The following is a 20,878-nucleotide window of genomic DNA, read 5'->3' on the forward strand; positions in this document are numbered from 1 at the left end:
AGCTGTGTAATGGTTGCCATTAACGTCCTTGTTACGGTGATGCAATTTGCAAAGCTGTTTTTAAATATTTATCTTAACTGAGACGTAAGTGTAAGTGTGAAGCACTCCAGGAAGCATTCAAATAGACAAACCTTGCCAAGGGGTTGTGTTTGGGTGGGTGGTGTTAATATTGGTGGGTGGACATTGATGAAATTGTTCATTTAGTAAGAAGAGTTTTTTTCTGGGTGGATCTTATACATAGTGTCAGGGAGAGTTAATAGTCTCTACTGACCTGGTTTAGCAGAGCAGTTGAATTCTAATTTTTGATGAGCTGTGACTTGGGTTTGATTTCTAATTGAAAATTATGCTTATTTCCAATAAAGTCACTTAAGGGGTATATAAATTAAAAAGCCACATTTTCTCTGGGTTGCTCCAATTTTTAGACTGACTCCCTTTTCTCTATATATGTCTAAATGTCAAATGGCGAGAGTGTCCTTGCAGAATCTCTTGCTTATGGTTTCTGATTCCAGAATAAATGAAACCACAAGCTTGAGCTATCCCTACTACTAATAATAATAATAATAATAATAATAATAATAATAATAATAATAATAATAATAATAATAATAATTTTTATTTCATCGTATTTTATAAATCATTTGTTATCATTGTAACAACATATTATATAACATATCTATAACACCTTATTACAACAATTTACTTGATCTATATAACATCTACAGAGTTCTTACAGTATTTTTAAAGGACCTCTTGAAAGACGGTGGAATTGTAAGCTTTTTACAATTCAAGCAAATAAAAATGTGCTCATTATTCAGGACAGCAAGTAACCATTCCAAAATGACTGTATTCTCTTTGAATGGAGGTCTTGAACTGGATCTTGTCTCTCTGAGAAGGACCGTTATTATATAATGATTGCAATGTGGCTGTTTCCTCCTCTTCAGTTTTAGGTGAATGTTTGCAGGACGCCTTGCCCCTCCCAGCAGAGAGAGTTCCCACACGCCGCCTCCATTCAGGGGATGGCCCAGGACCAGAATGGACAGACAAACACTTGTGGAAGGTACCCAATGCCACCTTCTCTCAGCTTGTGTTTGTGGTCTTGTAATGGAGCTGTGGGCGCTCATGACAAATACATATAATAACGCACTGCTCAATAAAGTTAGAATGTAGAGTTAATAAAAAAATAATAAACACCACGTGTGAATTCTTCATTTATTGACCCCCTTATTTTCACTGGCTGTATATAAGCAGTTATTTTCTTCTTCTTCTTCTTCTTCTTCTTCTTCTTCTTCTTCTTCTTCTTCTTCTTCTTCTTCTTCTTCTTCTTCTTCTTCTTCTTCTTCTTCTTCCAGTCCTGTGATGCACGAAGAGTGTCACGATGGCATGGAAAGTGGCAGTCTGACTCCCGGCACAGCCCGGCAAGTCAAAATTCTCCGCAACCCCACCCAAGGATTTGGATTTGTTGCCGGCAGCGAGAGGCCGGTTATCATACGTGCCATTTCTCCTGGTAGGAACTGAGAGAACATGTGAAGTTTGTTTCTTGGTCAACTTTGACGATCTAAGCCTGAATGGCTCTTTTGATCTAGAAATTAAGGTGGGAATATTGGTAGTTTTCAGCAGAAGCAAGTCGTGGCATAATTACAAATACACACCTTGTGACACCTTTATTACAAACAGTTTTGTTGTCTATTTCATTTTGCCACTTGCCTTTTATTTTCATGATGGCATTTCTTGTAAAAAAAAAAAAAAAAAAAGAGCTCCACTGTAAGCTATTGCAGCTAAACCAGGCTGAAGGTGACGTCAACAGAGATGAAAAGAAAATTTTGCACTATTTTATATTCTGAAATGTGTCTTTCATCTCTGATGGCTTCAGTATTGTACAATAAAACTGATGAATTGAATAAGGTTCCTAGTAGAAAAAGTTTAAAAAAAAAAAACCCAATAAAAACAAATTTAGATTCAGGTTCAAAGATAACTAAAAATAACTGACAATCACTTTTTTTAATCAATGAATTGTTGTGGCAGTCATTTAATAAGCAGCATTGTCTGCTGTGTCAGATACCAATGCTAAAAGTGCATAATACTAATAATGAACCCTGTGAATGATGGTAATGCATATTAGGTAAGATTACCCAAAGTAACATTAGATATGTCAAGATTGGTATCAAACAGGGTCAGTGATATCATTGATAATTGTTCTAATTTAAAGTGCATTTACAGACTGATGTATGCTCCCTCCGTTGTTTGATAGGTGGCCCCTCAGAGGGTAAACTTCTCCCCGGAGACCACATTCTAGCCATCAATGAGGAGTCTGTGAGCAACGTATCCAGGGAGCGAGTCATAGACCTTGTAAGGTAACATCCATCACTGTGACTGAGAGTAGCCGGGGATTGAGGTTGCAGGTGTGAGGTCACTCTCTGGGCGGGGGGGAGGGGGGGGGGGGGGGGGAATGATGCCTTGCTTAAAACAAAGGATGTAATGCTGCTTATCAGTGTCCTTGATGTGGCTGTTAACTTAATTCATGTGAATCACAAAAGACTTTGGGAAAGATAGGTGTTACTGTGGTTTATTATCATATCTCAATGCCAAGTTTGAATGCAAAGTGAAATAATTTTGGTTTTCCTAATATAGGGTCGATCACCCTTACCTTGCTGGGGGAAGCCACTGATGGATTCTGTAAAATGCTCTAATAAAATTCAAAGATATGGGGCCCGATCTTCGATCTTCGCGCAATCCCGTCGCTAAATTTGTACGTCGCCAAAAAATACTGCTTTGGCACAAAATGACAGATATTCCAATGCGGCACAAAGCAGTTGCACGACATTGAAATATAGCAGTTTTCTGAGCAATTCATAAATTTGTTTGTGCCTCGCAAAACCATTCTGCGCTTTCACTACCAATATAGCAACTGCACACAACAGCCGAGCGAGAATGTAGAGTGTTGGACAGTCACCATTAGTAATGCGACAAGCTTTGGTGTTGTCACAGTATGTACCGATATGACAGCAGACGAGACCACAGAATATATCGTACACACATACATACGGACCATTCAAATACACAATTGGCTCCATAGCTAGGTGTTGAGTTTTCAAATTAATGCACTGATAACACCACTGTTTTATTAAATACGGACAGTATTGTATCACGAGGAAATACTATACAGGTCGTGACAAAGTCTACTGTGGTAGTACACTCTCTAGTTTGTACATGTAACAAGTTTATTCACCTGCAAAGTAAACATCAATCAAGCATTTTTATATACACAATACACAGAAATGCGTTATGTTATTCATTCTACTCACCCATTTGAACATCATGATTAAGCCCAGTCTGTAAGGCTTTGAGTGTCGCCGGAATGGATTTTTTTCGTTATGCCATTTTTTGTAAGAATAATAATTAATTCTAAATACACTCCTAAAATGTTAATTGTAGCCTACTATGATTTCTCAATACATGAACAGTCTCTGTACAATTAGCAACACTGACATTCAGAAACTTACTTTCCCTAAAAACGGTCAGAATTACAGTTAACAGAACTGTTTGTCCCGCCTCAGCTAACTTTTAATTGGACTGCTGCAGAGAAAATACAGGTCTTTGATTGGTTAATCATATCACCGGTCTGATTTTAGGAAAACATCAGCATGCCTTTCACAGCAAGAGTGCCCTGTCGGTGTTTGGCTTGCCGAACTGCAGCTGCCCACCCCTCACCCATAATGCACAGCAACCTATGGAATAGCCAAATAAAGCAATGGGCCACAAGATAGGTGTATGACATATTTATACAATTAATTTACAGATGTGTGGCAACACACAGCAAAGATAACAGGCAGGACCCCCCCCCTCCCCTCTGCATCATTCTCTCAATCTACATTTCCATACTTTGATGGTACACGTTGGATGCCGATATGCTTGTGGAGCAGTGAAGAACACATATAACTGTATATTTAAACACACTACCCTGTCCATCATATCAATACAGTGATAAAACACATAATGGATCTGTCCATCCGGTGTGTGCGGATGGTGGGGGGTGGGGTGGGGTTCTGTACTATTGTACATTTGTACCATTGTACCCAACTCCAGAGTGGACTGTTACTCCGACACTATTTGAGTCAGCAGTGCGCAGTTATTGGAACTAGCGGTGCGCAGTTATTGGAACTAGCGCATTGCAATTATCGTGCAGATATTAGTGTATTCAGATGAATTAGGACTTTCGCCAATTTAAATTTGATTGAGCTATGTGCATATTGAATCTCCACCTAGAATACATTTGCATCTCATGTTTCTATTTACCGATGCATTACCATATGCTAATAACCCCGTATTAAAGGAACAGAAGGAAGGCAGTGTGCTGGACAGAGGTGAGATCATGTTTCCACACTTGTCTGTTGGGCATGGGAATACACCATAAACGTCATTATGATATGCACATGTTATATATGATATGGAAACAAAAAAAGAGTCTTATTGCTTGTATGTTTTTGCAGCAAATTGACTATGGTGATGCAGTGTATAGGTTTGCATCACCACGAACTGTAGGTAAACTGGACTCTATATCATGCAGCATTGAGGAACATTACAAATACAAGATTTAATACTCATCATTGTATATTATACGATTTGGTAGGCTGGACTACTTTGACTTTACGTAGGTTGAAGCACTGGTATATTCTGGTATATAAGGCTATACAATGTAAATTATATTAATATACTTATTTAAATGAATACCTTATAGCTTCCCATAGTAAACATAGCCTCAGATCTCATTCTTTTTTGCATTTTAAAATCCAAAATGTGCGTATTGAGGCTGGTAAAGGATCCTTTGCTTATTATGCCCCATGGTCCTGGAATGAGTTCCAGCCCAAACTAAAGCTGCAGACCCAGATATCTTTATTGCAATTTAAGAGTAAACTGCATGATTTTGTGACAGAGTTGTTTTAAATAGTTGACAGCAACTTTAATGGTTCACACGTGGAGGCCAATGGTAAGGTAATTGTGTCCTCGTTAGGGCAATTTCTTTCATCGGTGCAAACTGGGAGCTTCCACAGCATAGGGGTTGAATACTTATGCAAGCAAGATATTTCAGTTTTTTATTTTTCTTAAAAATATTTTCCCAACATAAAACCAATGTCACCTTACAATAATTGATTTTGAGTTTAAGTGTTTTAAAGTAAAATATAGCACAGAACGAAATTTCAATGTACCATTTGTAATTCAGTAATATGAGAGAATTGGTCAGGTGGTCTGAATACTTTTGCAAGGCACTGATATATATATATATATATATATATATATATATATATATATATATATATATATATATATATATATTGTAAAACGATCCTCGCACTCACGGAGTTCGTTGCCCCTTTTAAAGTAGACCCAGGACACAGAAACGGAATTGCTTTAGCGCTGACGCGCACTTTTAATAAACATAAACAAAACAAACACCTAACTCCGTTTTGGAGCTCTCACTATACACCAGCCGATCCCTGACTCACACACAGGACGGCTAAGCCGTTTACCTGACAAACACCAAAACACAAACGGGCTTCTCTCAACACTCTCTTCAATACGACTGGACACACACGCAGTCGGGCTCTTCACTCAGCACTTCACCTTCAATACGACTGGACACACACGCAGTCGGGCTCTTCACTCAGCAGCCCCGATGCTGGCTGCCTCTCAAATACCCTGCACCTGTCTCTAATTTATAATTACGATCAGGTGCCGAGGATTAACTAAATCATTAAAACAATTACAATTAAACCCCATAACACCCAAATGTGCATTCTCACAAGGTTTTTAGCAGGGAAGGATTTTAACCCCCTCCCTGGTACCTTACAATATATATATATATATATATATATATATATATATATATATATATATATATATATATATATATATATATATATATATATATATATAATTTTTGCAAAGGCTTTGTTGGGCACACAAGCCATCGTTATATACTATAGATTATAAAACGATGACTCGCGTGTCTAGAAAAAAAAAAAAAAAAAGGTTTTCTCAATAAGGTGTCTAGAAGGGCTAGTATTCTGATAGTATCCTAATACTAAGGGGGTATTCGGTATCACGTTTTTGGAATACTGGTATCCAGAATACGGACAGATTCATTCGGAATTCCCTGTTTACATGGCATGGAATAGCTATTCAAATTTCCCACTATTCCAAATACAACTGGAATCCTGATAGAACAAAACAACTGGAACAGGTACCCGGATAGCAATATGGGTGCAGTCAATTACAAATACCATGGTGCTCAACCTCATAAAAACCCTGCATTATCTCTTCACTGTTTGGTCTGGTACTGGGGAATGTAATATGTTCCTCAGCACATCGCAGCAACGCAGTTATGAACTGGGTGTGGTGGCGGACACGGCTGACTGGGTGATCCCCACTGTATAACCTGCTACCTTTTGGAAGGTCCCGGTAGCCAGGATACACATACAGACAGATACTACCAATTGCTCAGACAAGGCATGACTGCACAGGTTTGTTCTGGCCAGATCATCATGCAACATTTGGCATAGATGAGTTGTGACGATACCTGGACACGATTTGCTCATTGCTGAGCTCCTCATATATCTGTCGAGGCTATGTTGGGGTTGCTGTTGCAGATGTGCCTTGCATCATTCACATCCACACGTCGACGGACACCCTGCATGCTACCCACAATTCCCATTGTTGCCTGTTTGTAGTCAGTGCTGGAATGGTAGTGTGCGAGGAGTTAACGCTGTCCTTTTACAATCCTTATTCTGCGTGTCACAAACCTTCGAATATACCAGGATCACGCATATTGTCAGCCACTCCCCCCATATTGCGCGACATTTTATTTCTGCACAGCGCAAAATAGATTGTGATGCTCAAAAGGACGTTTCAAATATAGCAACTTTGCACAATTTCGGCACAAGGCCCATTTGCGATGTGCATACCCCTCTGCGCGGTGTGCAAACCTTTCGAATATCAGGCCCATGGTTCTGTAAAATGCTCTAATAAAATCCAGGGTGATCATCTTATAGGATATAGTTAATCAAATCAACCCCTTCAATGACAAACCAGCACACAAATAGCACAGAAAATCGTTGACAGCAGATTTCAAAAGATGTTGGCTGTGGTATTATTCCTGGGTAATGCGGGATGGAAAATATTGTCACAGCTTATTAGCCCTTCTCTGTGGATAAAATAGAGACTTCAGTTTCCAGTGCCTCAAAAATCGCACTCAGTGGATCAGAACTAAAGGCGTGAGGGATAGAAGATATTTTACCAACAGCTCTAAAAAACCCGGGACCCATATAATTGATTCTGGACATAGCTCTTAGAGACTGGTTTGGCAATAGGGTGTATAATAATGTCTGCCTCTGTTCGGGGAAACCACAGTTAATACCTCATTCTCAGACTGAGTGTAAGACACAAACAATCTTCACTCTTAGATCAAATAGGTGGAAAGTGTGGAAATGAAAAAACTGAGTGAAACAGCAGTTTTCAGTATGTATCTATGAAGGGCTAAGCATAGCTAGTTCAAAACTGTTAAACTCAAGTAGCTTTAAAAACAGTCATGAATAAATGATGCTTTGTTGTCTCTTTGCATTATGTAAAGTTAATTATTAGGCTAGTACTATATGAATTCAAAACAACTCATAGGGTTCCATTTTAATGATATCATTAAAATGCAAAATCAGACTCTGTACTGTAGGTCATTATTTGGTACCAGTTGGTATCTACAGTATAGGGGAAGTACACACTACAGCAGTTTTAGCAGGGGTCATATTGTTCAAATTTGAATTTGCACATTTGTATCAAATAGGCTACAGTATGGTACCAAAGCTTATTACATTGTGTAAAGTTTCCAGTACAGCAAGCAACTCGGTTTACTAAAACAAAGTAACTTTGTCCAACAATGAGAACGATGAAGACAATAAACAGTAAGCAATACACATCTACCCATGTATTGGAGAACGTAAAAAATCTTTTAAATAAGAAGTTTGGATAGATACCTAAACTGCTGTTAAAGACCACATAAAACTGAATTGCTGTCACTTGAATAATTCATCAAGGCAATTTTCAGGATTATATTAGTAATGGCCAGAAAATATATATTGGAAGGATTTATTTTGGGAGCAACCAATCAGTTTTGGTTTTGTGGCATGCAATATCAGCTTCAAACCTGGAGTATCTCAAAATGTTTTGGACAAGGCCTCTTTGAATATGGATACATTGCAATATGGATACAGTGGGTGATAGCTGTTTAGAGATAAGGTGGTGTCCAGGCTCTGATTCAACCCTGTATCTTGACAGGAACTGCAAAGAATCCATCCTGCTCACTGTGCTTCAGCCTCAACAGGTGAGTCTATCTTTACTACCTACCTGCACTCTGCACTCTACCATACAGGTGATAGACAGACTATTTCTTCCAGCAAGTCTTCATATTCTTTCAGCAGTTAAGTTGTAATAGATTCCTTTTGAACATGGATTCAGAGCCTTTATCACACAATGGCCCTCTTTCTAAATGTCTTCACTAGTAATCTGTTGTAATAGCTGATCTGTATTATTTTACCTGTACTAGTAAGCCTTACTGTGTGCCTGCCATGGTAAATATGCACAGTAATTTGTTTTATCATGCTTTCCCCATTCTAATACTATCCATTTATTACAGTTTAACCATACTTCCCTGTCCTTCACAATGCTTGTCTATTACTGAGGTATTTACCATGGTATACCTCAGTAAACTGCAGGATAAGCCCATTATGGTGTGTGGTACTGATAACCTTTATCCACTTCCGAGCTATACAAAAGAAGCGCAGAGAAGATCTTAATTAATAAATTATTGAAAACTACATTCATACAGCGGTTGTCTGCTCTATTATCATTCTCTGTAGAATTTTATTTGAATAGGCTTGGCTGCTAAATCAATACTGGATACCATCAGACTCGAATACACACTCTCTGTGTGACTGCATGAACCCCTGGCTTCTGGAATATTGTAATATCATCAGCAAAATATGCTCTGGTCTATCTTTGCAAATGCATGCTTGCAGCAGGAGAGGGGTTGTTGTTATTGTGAATAGCACAATGTAAAGTGGTTGGCAGATATCGTGTTATCTGACATTTTGTGTTATTACTAATATTTGCTATTCATGTGTTGCCTCTTCTAAGGTTATTTAAAGCAGTGGTACTCACTTGTGACTTTTAGTCCATTACAAACCAGAACCTTGTTCCAAACATGACCTTAATTACTTAATTGAAGGTTCGCTAGTGAAGAACTGGATGAAACAATGCTCTGTACTGCCTAAGTTAGTGATTAAGGACCTAGTTGGATCCTGCAACATTCGGTATTGGAGGAAAACGTAATGTTAATGAGAGTTAAGAAAATGTTTCTGTCTTTCTCCACAAAAAACAGGCTGGTGGAGTTAGAAAGGAGGTCAGTTGAAAGGCTCCCCAGCTGCAGCTCCTGACCCTGGCTGTTTGATTTCCCTTACAGTCCCCGAAGTCTGCCTTCATCAGCGCTGCCAAGAAAGCCAAGCTGCGATCCAACCCGCCAAAAGTGCGCTTCTCTGAGCAGGTCTCTGTCAGCGATCCAGATCCCGTATGTCAGCCTTACTACATCTGTTTGTTCTTTAATCACACACGCTCTCCCTTTCAGAATGTCTGTGCAATCCATACACATCCCTGCTCTATGGCAATATTCAATTCAATTTTCCACATGTTCAGTGGATTATTAATCAAAATATACAGCAACCACATTATTTCCGTCAAACTTTAAACTCCCCAAAAGCACTGTATGTATGTATCAAAATGGAATGGGCTAATGGAATGTTTACTTGGTTTTCACAGTGGTGTATTTGTGAAAAGTCGACCTAAGTTTGATTTTAAAGTATAGGATGATTAAATCCACTCTAATATCAAGACTCTGAATAGAGCTAACCAACCATTCTAGATCACAGGTGGAATGTTTTACAGTTTTACAACTATACTCAAGACACTGGGAAAGACTTATAGTCGAAACTTTGTCATTGAATATTGTCTGTTAGCATGCCTATATATAATACAAGTGTTGAGACCTGTTGCATGGTATGATAATGATATAACAGTGTGTCGATAATGATGCAATCACTAGACCTTGATAGTGTCAGAAGGCCAACATCAAGTAATATATCTAAGGCTCAACACCGCAATCTCCTTGTGTATCCTACAGAAGATGCTGAAGGAAGACGCTCTCCTCCTGATCCCCAGCGTACTCAAGGTGTTCCTGGAGAATGGGCAGATCAAGTCCTTCACCTTCGACAGCCGCACCACCGTCAGGGTAGGAGAGGGGTCTGGTTTGAAACATAATTATACAGGGCTTTTAAATGGAAACACAATGATTATACTGGGCACAACTGAGGAATAGAGCAAAGTGGCTCAGTACAGTATACTGGTACACACATACTCTGCCTATTCATTTTGGAAAACGGGTCTTATATGAGAAAAATAAACAGATACAATGAACATACAGCACACTGGAATTTATCAGTATGTACTATTGAGGGCATTTCTGTTTGTGTTTCCTGATCAGTTGGGGCCAACACATGCAATTCATGGGTCAGTTTTCACAGAAATGGGGACTTTACTCTGTTTGTGAAAGTACAGATGACTAGCAACCACCTGACACGTTTGCTTAACAACTAAGAACAAGAAGTACAGTAAGGGAGGTTGTTTTAAAACTGCACAATTATGTGGCTTTCTGGAGCTCTGTTGTTGACCTTCAGAATTAGATGGAAACGTTGAATCTCCCAACCCAAAGAAATTCTTCCTTAGCTCCAGGCTGGTTTGCCTTTTCATCTTTAGTGCTTACATTTCTCAACCAGACATTCTCTTTCAAGGGGACAGCTTGCTTTAACAAAAGCAGTAGCCTACTGAAGCTGGATCATCTGTGGCTCTCAGGTTCTTTCCCCGCACTGTAGAAGCATTTTATTATCAATATATTAACTTTGAGGTCCTATGTCAGACCAGGTCCAACATTACCATTTTCCCTTTCTGGTCCGATGTCGGACCCTGTCCGACATCATCAAACAAAAGTCAAGCACAGGTCCCTAGTTGTTTTTTTTTTTTTCTGGAAAAAGCAGATAAAATCTTTCAATGGCCGAGTGAGGCCGATAGAAGCCGAAAAAAAACAAAAAACTGAGCAACATGCATAGTCCCCTCACCACAGACATAACACGGACATAAACAAACAAGACAGCTGCTTCCGCATCCAGCACACAAAGAATATCACAACCCATTTGCCGAGCTTTTTGAGATGTTATAGTAATAAAATAATGACTTGGATAGCATTATTGAGGAGTTTGGTGATAAAACGAGTGATCAGGAGATGATTTATCAGTATGCATTACTATGAAGAGATATGTGATAAATACAGTGAACAAGAGGTGGGGCAGGGATGGAGATACAGTATCCTATTGATATGCAGTGCCTTTTAAACGTTTTTTACTGTGAATAAAAATTACTTTTAAACAGTGCATGTAAAATAAACTGCTTGTGTGAAAATAAATTGGACCCGACACAACTGACAGACGCTGAATAAATGGACTGCAAAGGGTTAAAATTCTAAGTTAAACATATTGATGCTCCTTGGTTCAATGACCACACTTGATTGGAAGTGTATTACAGATGTTTATTACCTCCAGGAACCATTGTATTTAGAAGAGGTTTCAGACAGTTCATCTATATTATTACTTTACAGGGGAGCCTATGTAGTTAGTACTGCCTGACTGTTATACAAGAGAAATACAAAAACATGAATTTCTCTAGATTCAATGACTTCTCTGATATGAGACCATCTCTTAAGATTTTAGATTTTTCTTTGTTTTATTATGGCAAGTGACTGTCTCTAAGAACACTTAAAATCTAGAGATCATTGTCATTCCTCATGTCGACCTCATGCATTAGAAAATTAACCTATTGTAACCGTATCAGCGGGAGTCTGATATAGGTACCATACTGAATTATGATAGGACTGTTAAATTATACAGTTCATAACATTTTCATAACAATAAATACTGACAGTAAACAGACAATCCTAGTATTGAATTAAATGCCAGCTGGTATTGTGAACCTGTGGCAGGTGAAAGAGAGAGCGTGAGTAAGGTAAACAAGGGCATTTTCAAGCAATAAACAGTAAGTAAAAAATAAAATCAATACATCTTACCAAAGGTCTACTAATATTAGATTATATAAAAATAGAAATAGGTATTTGAATGACTTTGTATCTGCAGATACAAAAGTTGTGCTCTGAATGTTTCATTTTTAGATTCCAGCAGTGGAGACAGTATGGCCAACTGAAGGGCTTAAATTTAAGGACTAAGCAGCAGTGTGGGCTAGTATTTTGAGCAGAGTGAGTGGGAAGTACTGAGCATTTACAGCTCAAAGGGCAGGAGGCAGGGAGGACTTGTGATTAGAGTTGAGGGACTAGGAGGAAATGTAGCCAAATGGGTAGAGCTGATGGACTAGATAGTAGTAGGGCCTAGTAGTTACAGCTGAGTATCATAACTGTGAATCATGGTAACCTAGTGGCTAGAACTGAAGGAGTTGGTGGCTGTGATTGGACATGAGAGACTGGGAGGTAGTGTAGAGTGTTGGTTATATGGTGGGCTATGTAAGCAATAAGACCTGACCAGAGGGCATTACTAGGCATTATGGACCGTGTGGGTAATGGGGCCCAAGAAGAAGTCTGTTCTGGCCTGTTCTGAGTGTTTTTCAATCAAAATGATCTCTGAGGTCCAACAGGAGTATGGAGGAGTTAGCACAACAGCTGGTGTTTATTTCCATGCATCCAGCCTCATAAAGCAGTTGCCATTGAAGGCAGAGGCCCAAAGACACACATCGACATCAGGGAACCCTCAGGGACAAATCTCCTCACTCTCTGCAGCTTCCTGACAGCTATTTGCAGAGCATTTCAAAATGCATGTGCTTCTATGCCTATGGGGCTAAGGTAAGTCTTTCATGCAAAGACCATGTTATTTTTCAGAATAATTTAAATGATGAAAGGTCTCTGACTGTCACAGTCTGCTTGTGGCCTTTTAACGAATGCACTGTGGCATCTGGGCTTGCCTGGAGGGACACCTGTTATCTTTCGAAAGAAGTCACCAGCTTTCAGAGACAAAACAAGTGACTGCACTATTCTTTCCTGCAAGTAATGAGGATGTAGGTTGGATCCCTATAGGGGGAGCCTAATTGTCTGGCTAACTAGTAGACCCTAGAAGATTTATTTTGATTATGCTGTATACATCTGTGCTCTACATTCTTGGGTTGCACCTGTCTGGGCTCTACCTGTCATCAACACAAACAAATAGACAGAGGGCTTCAATCAGCGATGCTGCTGTCAGCCTTCTGCCTTTGACAACCAATCAATTCTGCTGCAGGCACAGAGAAGAGATAACCAGAACAATTGAATCAGTTTGCTTTTGAAGACCCTGCAGGCTGCTGATGAAGCTGCATTCCTGTCTTGAATTCTTGATTCTCAAAGTGGAGGGTTTGAAAGGCAGTGATTAAATTCTGGTGTTCCAGGATAGATAATCAGCTGCCAATGCAGAGACTCGGCAAGCCTGAAATACTATTACACAAATGAGGGAGAAAATCCAAAAGCTCTTTGGAGAGCTGAGAGAGTGATAAACAGCCTGTAATCTGCAATTACAAACAGGAGATAAAACAACTGCCCAGACAGGGGAGACAAGTCCATCATCAGAAGAAGTCCACAACTGCACAATCAGCAAGATAGATAACATGTCTCTGGTCTTTTATCCCCATAAGCTCACCAAAGAACTTGCAGAACTGTTTCATGAAACAACCATTTAGCAGGTGGTGAGGAACAGTGGTTCAGTAGTCCAATGGTTGAAAATGTAATTTTTTAATTTGAGATCTGGGGGGGGTTGAAGGATGAGTGGTGGCACTTTCATAACACCTAAAGTCATTACATTTGTATCACATGAACCTTTGGTCGTTTAATTCTACAATTTGATTGAAGACTATTGATTCAGCAAAGAAAACATATTAAACAAATCACCAGTAGCAAACATAGTTTAATTTCAGGTTTTCTAATTGAATGTCAGTCAATTACAAGTGCAATATAGTTGGCTTGTTTTTTTTTTTTTTTTTTTGTTGTGCTAACATTCTTTCAGTTTCATTTTAATTAGAAATGTTTTAAAGAGCCCTAATCCATAGGGATTCATGGCTTCAACACTTTTTAAAAGTGTATTCTTCATTTTCAAAGCCAGATTCTTAAATGTGTGAGAATCTTTTTTTTTTTTTTTTTTAAAGCAATTTATTTAGTGTTTTTAATTAAATGTTCATATGAGATGCAGGGGAATAGTGGCACAATTATCTGATATAAACCGGTTCAATTTCTTACCCAATTTACTAACGAGGGAATTGTTTCCCCTGATTTGGAGGTAATACAGTGGTACCTAATACAACCCTAACCTAACAACTTAACCAGGATTCAGTTAATCTACATATAATGGCACTTAAGGTCAAAGTTGACAGTAACCATGATTTGACCTTAAACAACATGGGCTGTAATTTTCTAGTTCTTCAAGTGCTGAGAAACAAATGTGTTTCAAAGTAAGGATGAATGCATTCAGCAGCGTTCGTTCCTCGGTTGTAAGTTTACTGTCTCCCCAGTCTCCCCGGAGGTCTCTTCCTTTAAGCAGCCACTTTTTTATTTTTTATTCCAGGATGTGATGATGTCCCTGCAGGACCGGCTGTCTCTGAGGTACATCGAGCACTTCTCCCTGGTTCTAGAGTCTGGGGGCTTCAATCAGAGCAGTAGGCTGCACCTGCTCCAGGACACCCAGCCACTGTCTCATGTGAGTGCTGTGAAACAAGTACCTCTCAATGGAGCGGAATCCATTCAGGGCTGGTTTTGCCATATTTACTAAAGCAGAAATTCCTCCCAAAAAATCCCAATGTTAATAAATCCATTAATACACTGCAGTCTGTTTCACTACAACCAATAGAAGCTCTTTGCCGTCTTGTAACTTCCTGTGCCTCCTAGTGACAATTTATTTGTCAAATGAATCACTCATGACAAAAATGTAATCACAAATTACAATTTGCCATTGTTCCTTAAAAATAGATTTTTGTACTATCAGTATTATTTTAAAGGAGAATTTCTGTGGTTTTTAGAAAAGGGAAATTAGACTAGAATTGTCTGTAATGCCCTATGGTTCTCTTGACATACACATTGCCCTCTTTAGTCTGGCCTTTGGAGTGACACATGGACAGCCCTTTTCCAGGTACTATATTCTGCTTTGGTTACCTTGCTACAAAATTAGATAATCAGTTGTTGGTTTTGAATATTTACCACTGGGTCCTTCAGGTGTTGTCTCTCTACCCTCAGGTAGTGCAGCAGATCTACTTCCAGGCAATGAAGTGTCTGTTTCGTATCTGCTTCTTCCCCAAGGACCCTGCAGACCTGCTGAGGAGAGACCCAGCTGCCTTTGAGTACCTCTACATACAGGTACTTTGGGTGATCATTCTACTTAACAGACGAGTCAGATGCAGATTGTTTGGCAATTTTGTCATTCATTTGAAATATGAAATTTGTTTGAATTGTGACAGCCTTGATAAGGTACTATAGTAAGTGCATACTTAGCAGACAACAACTCTATAGGGTTTGCGTCTTGGACATATCCAATGGTCTAATAGGTAAAGGATATTCATAGTTGTAGTTGTTTGCATTATCAAATTACTTTTTTCAGTCCCAAGTTGTGGGTAACCACTGATAACATCATTAAGGTCAGTTGCATTGAACCCTCCACCTATGTACATGTGGACACTAGGCTTGGTCCTTTTCATACTCCTGGAAAGCCGAAGAACATCCCTTGTGTGCCTAAGCATTGTTTTTTGACCCTGCTGAATGTCACCTTTCAAGATGATAATGCAGCCATCCAACGTGCTGGTGTTGTTGATGACTGTTTCTTTGGCCAGAACAATCCAACATCTCAAGCCATTTGAGCATCTGAGGGATTACCTTGAACATTGTATTTCAAGCCACAGTCGTTTGCTTGGAGTTTAATGGGTTAAAACAAATGTTAATTTCAGTTGTTCAGATTTAATTAAATCCTGTGGATAACATTGATTAGCATCATTGTTTATACAATTTCCAGTCAAAGTTTTTCATTAAGTTAATTATATTCAAGCTTAATGTTAAGATTTGACTGCAGTTACATTTTAAATTACATTTTCACTCACCACAGAGCCGCAATGATGTGATAAAGGAGCGATTCGGCTCTGACTGGAAGTCAGACGTCACCCTCAAGCTCACAGCTCTACACATCTACATCACAGTCTCTGCAGCCCGACCCAACCAGAAAATCTCTCTCAAGAATGTGGAGTAAGTGGGTGCAGGATATTTAAGACAATTAAAGAAATAAAATGACTTACAGATGGTTAAATGTCTGGGACCTTGTTACACACAATAACACAATACAGAAGTAAAAATTAAAACAAATTCTAGTTACACAATTTAATTTTTTTTAATTTTTCAAACAAGGGAAAATTAATGTTAAATCAAAGCACCAGTACAGTATTGTTACTTTTTTAAAATTATATAGGCAGCTATTTTTGAAAGTGCAGGACAATGTCATTTTCATCAAAATGATAGACAGGCCCTTTGAAAGTACAAGGTCAGTTTAGGTCAATGGTTACAAGGCTTCAAAAGTAAAGCCCTTATAACGTTGCTTTTATCACAGGATATGCTGATGCTGTACTGAGTTGTGGAGCAGTCAGTTTTCCTGTCGTATAATAAGAGTACACTTTAATCTTGTATTTTCTCCCCAATTGAATAATTTGCTTGCTTTAATTTTTTTTACCCCCAGGAAGGAATGGGGACTGGATCCCTTCTTACCGCTGTCATTGCTCCCGACAATCAAGGAGAAGAATGTCTGCAAGACGCTTTCCCAGCTGCTGAAAACCTATCAGCACTCACCTCCTTCAGGGAGCAAGGTAACATTCCCAGCCACAACACCACCTACAGGCAGGAAGTGGTCAGGTGTCACATTTCACCAAAATCATAGCACATGCTAGCATGATGCATAGACACAATCCAGACACAGGAACATCTATAATTTAAATAAAATAAAAAATGGACATCCTGAACATAATCGTTATTCATGTTACAGTAACGTGTGTGAGTTTTGACAAGTGGACCTACCACTGAAGGACTGTTTTGACAAATATAAATCCATTTTTGTATTTATAAAGTATTTTTTCCTGTTTTATTTATTTATTTATTTAATCATATCTGGATTTATTTTACAATCAAAACGAATTATTTTGCAAGAAGTAATTTTCACCAAAAAAAATACATTTTACTAAATAAACATTTATTGAAGCCTTTTTGATATGTAGTTTCCCTGCCATGTTTTGTGAATGACAAACCAATCTTTTTTTTTTATTTGTAATCCCGGTTGCAAACACCAATGAAAGCATTTCTGAATTAATTATCTTTGGATCTCAAAACTCTTGACTGGCTGAATGACTTCATTTAAACATTCATACTGCTGTCAAATTACTGTTGTTTCAACTCACAGGTGTGGTATTTTTTCTTTAAATGTCAAAAAGGATAGTCACTTATTTTGTTTTCTTTTTTTGTTTTACAGATGTAATAGTTTATTTTCTGTGGTTGTTTGCAGTTATGAAGATTTATAGTTCTAACCAATTTATGGTACTTTTGTCTCAACACCATGACAGATAATCTTCTTCAGCTTTTACCTGCTTTCTCAGATCTGTTTATATAAAGCAGTTTATGGTAATAATAATAATGGCTATTGGTTGTCTTTACTTATTCCAGAATATTAACAAAAAATTACATGCTAGATATAATAATAATAATAATAATAATAATAATAATAATAATAATAATAATAATAATAATAATAATAATAATAATGTACACCCAACTAATAAGACTTACAGGGTTTTTGGTGATGAGAAAAATATAAAAGATATTCAACTGAAGTGCAGTAATAGAGGGTTTAATACTGAGAGCAATAAAAGCAATCGGAGTGAAGCTTTAAGAACCTAGAGAGCCACATAGAAGTGGTCCAACTAAATGTCACCCTCTGGTATACCACAATGCAATATGTGTAACGTCTACTAGCTTCTTACTCCTTACCACTTCAGTTATTGATGCATTGGTTCCATCTGCAGGAGAAACACAGTATAACAAGAAAGTTGTTATCTTGGAGGTGCCACCTCTCTACAGACTACATGAGTCAATGATTCAATCAAACCAAACACAATCAGACATTCGTCAAATGATGGATTGTATATCACTTGCATTCTTATGGGAGCATGTTACCTTTTATCAGTGATACTGGGAGAAACTGCCATGGCTCTGCATAAAGATCAATTGTTTCCCAAAGTCGGAAAGCCATTATTCTTAAACAGTTTCTGAACAGACTGCGTGACATTCATTTTAATATCTGCAGATCAGTTTCTGTAATGTAGATCCTTGATCCAACTTGAATAAAATGATTTGCTACACTGCAGAGTAAGAGATGAACTACGACATCAATGTTAAATTAACCAGGTGCTTGGAATGTCTCTTTTGCAACCAGTCCTTTGGTGAATCTGCTCTGAATAGCTCACACTGTCAATCTTACTACAGCAGTAAGTCTCACCAGAGTATGTACGAAAACATTGTTCAAATCCTTAGCTTCTAGTCCTTTCAATAACGTAACCCTGCATTTGCTGCCGTCTGAGGGAGCTTGCACAGTGCCCCCTGCCAGTCCATTTGTTCGCTCTGTAAAAGGGCATGTTTTTATCCTTGCAGGTACCTGCTATCCAGGCGAAGCTGCAGTACATACGAGTTATCAACGAGCTGCCTCCGTTCGGGGGCCTCCTGTTCCACACCGTGGGGGTGGTACTGTATACCTCAGATCTTCATTATCTTTGCCCCTCCCTACATCCCCTGTATTTCTGATTGACTCCGCCAGGCAAATACACAATGTGTAACATCACACTGCCTGGCTAGAGAAGCTGCTGGATAAGATCAGTATTTCAGTATTTGGCATCCCTATACACGCTCCCATATCATTGGTCTAGAGGTATTGTGTTCTGGTGAAAGTAGCTGTGAATAAAGGACAAGCTTGACAGTGCTACATAATTTGAACAGCAGCAACATGACTGAATTCCAACATACTGAGCATTGCAGTCTGCCACTAATCCCAGACAGGTTAATTCAGAGGGCTTGTACATTGTCCAGTGTTTGAACATAAAAGGAGGTATAATCAGCTTTCACACAATCCATTTGGGTCAGGATTTATTTTTATTGGAGGTCTGGTGAAGTGAAATTATTAAAACACATTTGTTGCTAGTGTTTAAAGTTGTCATTGGAAACTCTTCCTATTTACAGCTGCCTTGTAACCTTCAATTTCACCTCCAGGTATAATGTAAAAGAACAGCAGACAACATTATCACACAGACTAGAAATAGAATGCTAATGGGCTCAGCAGGAGTGTTCTGATTCAAAGCGATGAACTCAGTTATTTATAATTACTTGAAGAGTATGAAATGTCTAAGTACTGTACTTTTGTATTATATAATTTTTTTTTTTTTGTATAGTGAGAGAAAGGTGAAAGGAAGGGGCAGGGCAAATATAATACAATTCACATGTCTATAGCGCCTTTCATTACTAGGATCCCAAAGCATTTCACGCAAAGAATGAACAATTACAACATTAAATTGAAACTTAAAAAGAGACACAAATTGCAGTTTATATCATAAAATTTGAAAAATAAGATATAAAATCTATTTTTATCAAATGTTTCAATCTTGATTTAAAAACAGGACGCGTCCCAGCTTCCCTGGCAGAGGAAGGCAGCGCATTCCATAATTTAGGAGCTTTACAAGAAAAGGAACAAAAAAAAAACCTCCTTATTATATTTATTCACCTTGGGAATAACTAGCAGCCCTACAGTGGCTTGCGAAAGTATTCACCCCCCTTGGCATTTTTGCTATTTTTTTTGCTTTACAACCTGGAATTAAAATAGATTTTTGGGGGGTTTGTATCATTTGATTTACACAACATACCTACCACTTTGAAGATGCAAAACATTTTTTATTGTGAAACAAACAAGAAATAAGACAAAAAAACAGAAAACTTGAGCGTGCATAACTATTCACCCCCCCCCCAAAGTCAATACTTTGTAGAGCCACCTTTTGCAGCAATTACAGCTGCAAGTCTCTTGGGGTATGTATCTATAAGCTTGGCATATCTAGCCACTGGGATTTTTGCCCATTCTTCAAGGCAAAACTGCTCCAGCTCCTTCAAGTTGGATGGGTTCCGCTGGTGTAAGTCATACCACAGATTCTCAATTGAATTGAGGTCTGGGCTTTGACTAGGCCATTCCAAGACATTTAAATGTTTCCCCTTAAACCACTCGTGTTGCTTTAGCAGTATGCTTAGGGTCATTGTCCTGCTGGAAGGTGAACCTCCGTCCCAGTCTCAAATCTCTGGAAGACTGAAACAGGTTTCCCTCAAGAATTTCCCTGTATTTAGCACCATCCATCATTCCTTCAATTCTGACCAGTTTCCCAGTCCCTGCCGATGAAAAACATCCCCACAGCATGATGCTGCCACCACCATGCTTCACTGTAGGGATGGTGTTCTCGGGGTGATGACAGGTGTTTGCTCCAGACATAGCGTGTTCCTTGATGGCCAAAAAGGTAAATTTTAGTCTCATCTGACCAGAGTACCTTCTTCCATATGTTTGGGGAGTCTCCCACATGCCTTTTGGTGAACACCAAACGTGTTTGCTTATTTTTTGCTTTAAGCAATGGCTTTTTTCTGGCCACTCTTCCGTAAAGCCCA

The 20,878-nt window shown here is 38.6% G+C and overlaps 1 protein-coding gene across 1 annotated transcript in view; it reads left to right on the forward strand.

Annotated features, from left to right (window-relative positions):
• Positions 1–20,878, forward strand: part of LOC121318737 (FERM and PDZ domain-containing protein 3-like) — a 108,054-nt gene that overhangs the window by 75,678 nt on the left and 11,498 nt on the right. Inside the window, exons 2-12 of the mRNA XM_041255743.1 lie at positions 942–1,057; positions 1,350–1,504; positions 2,249–2,351; positions 8,323–8,368; positions 9,506–9,610; positions 10,220–10,327; positions 14,736–14,867; positions 15,401–15,520; positions 16,260–16,396; positions 16,881–17,007; positions 18,839–18,928. Coding sequence (XP_041111677.1) covers positions 1,017–1,057; positions 1,350–1,504; positions 2,249–2,351; positions 8,323–8,368; positions 9,506–9,610; positions 10,220–10,327; positions 14,736–14,867; positions 15,401–15,520; positions 16,260–16,396; positions 16,881–17,007; positions 18,839–18,928 — 1,164 coding nt within the window. The 5' untranslated portion in view covers positions 942–1,016. The remainder of the gene's footprint in view (positions 1–941; positions 1,058–1,349; positions 1,505–2,248; positions 2,352–8,322; positions 8,369–9,505; positions 9,611–10,219; positions 10,328–14,735; positions 14,868–15,400; positions 15,521–16,259; positions 16,397–16,880; positions 17,008–18,838; positions 18,929–20,878) is intronic.

The sequence above is a fragment of the Polyodon spathula genome, chromosome 7 (assembly GCF_017654505.1).
Source record: "Polyodon spathula isolate WHYD16114869_AA chromosome 7, ASM1765450v1, whole genome shotgun sequence".
Taxonomy (NCBI): Eukaryota; Metazoa; Chordata; class Actinopteri; order Acipenseriformes; family Polyodontidae; genus Polyodon; species Polyodon spathula.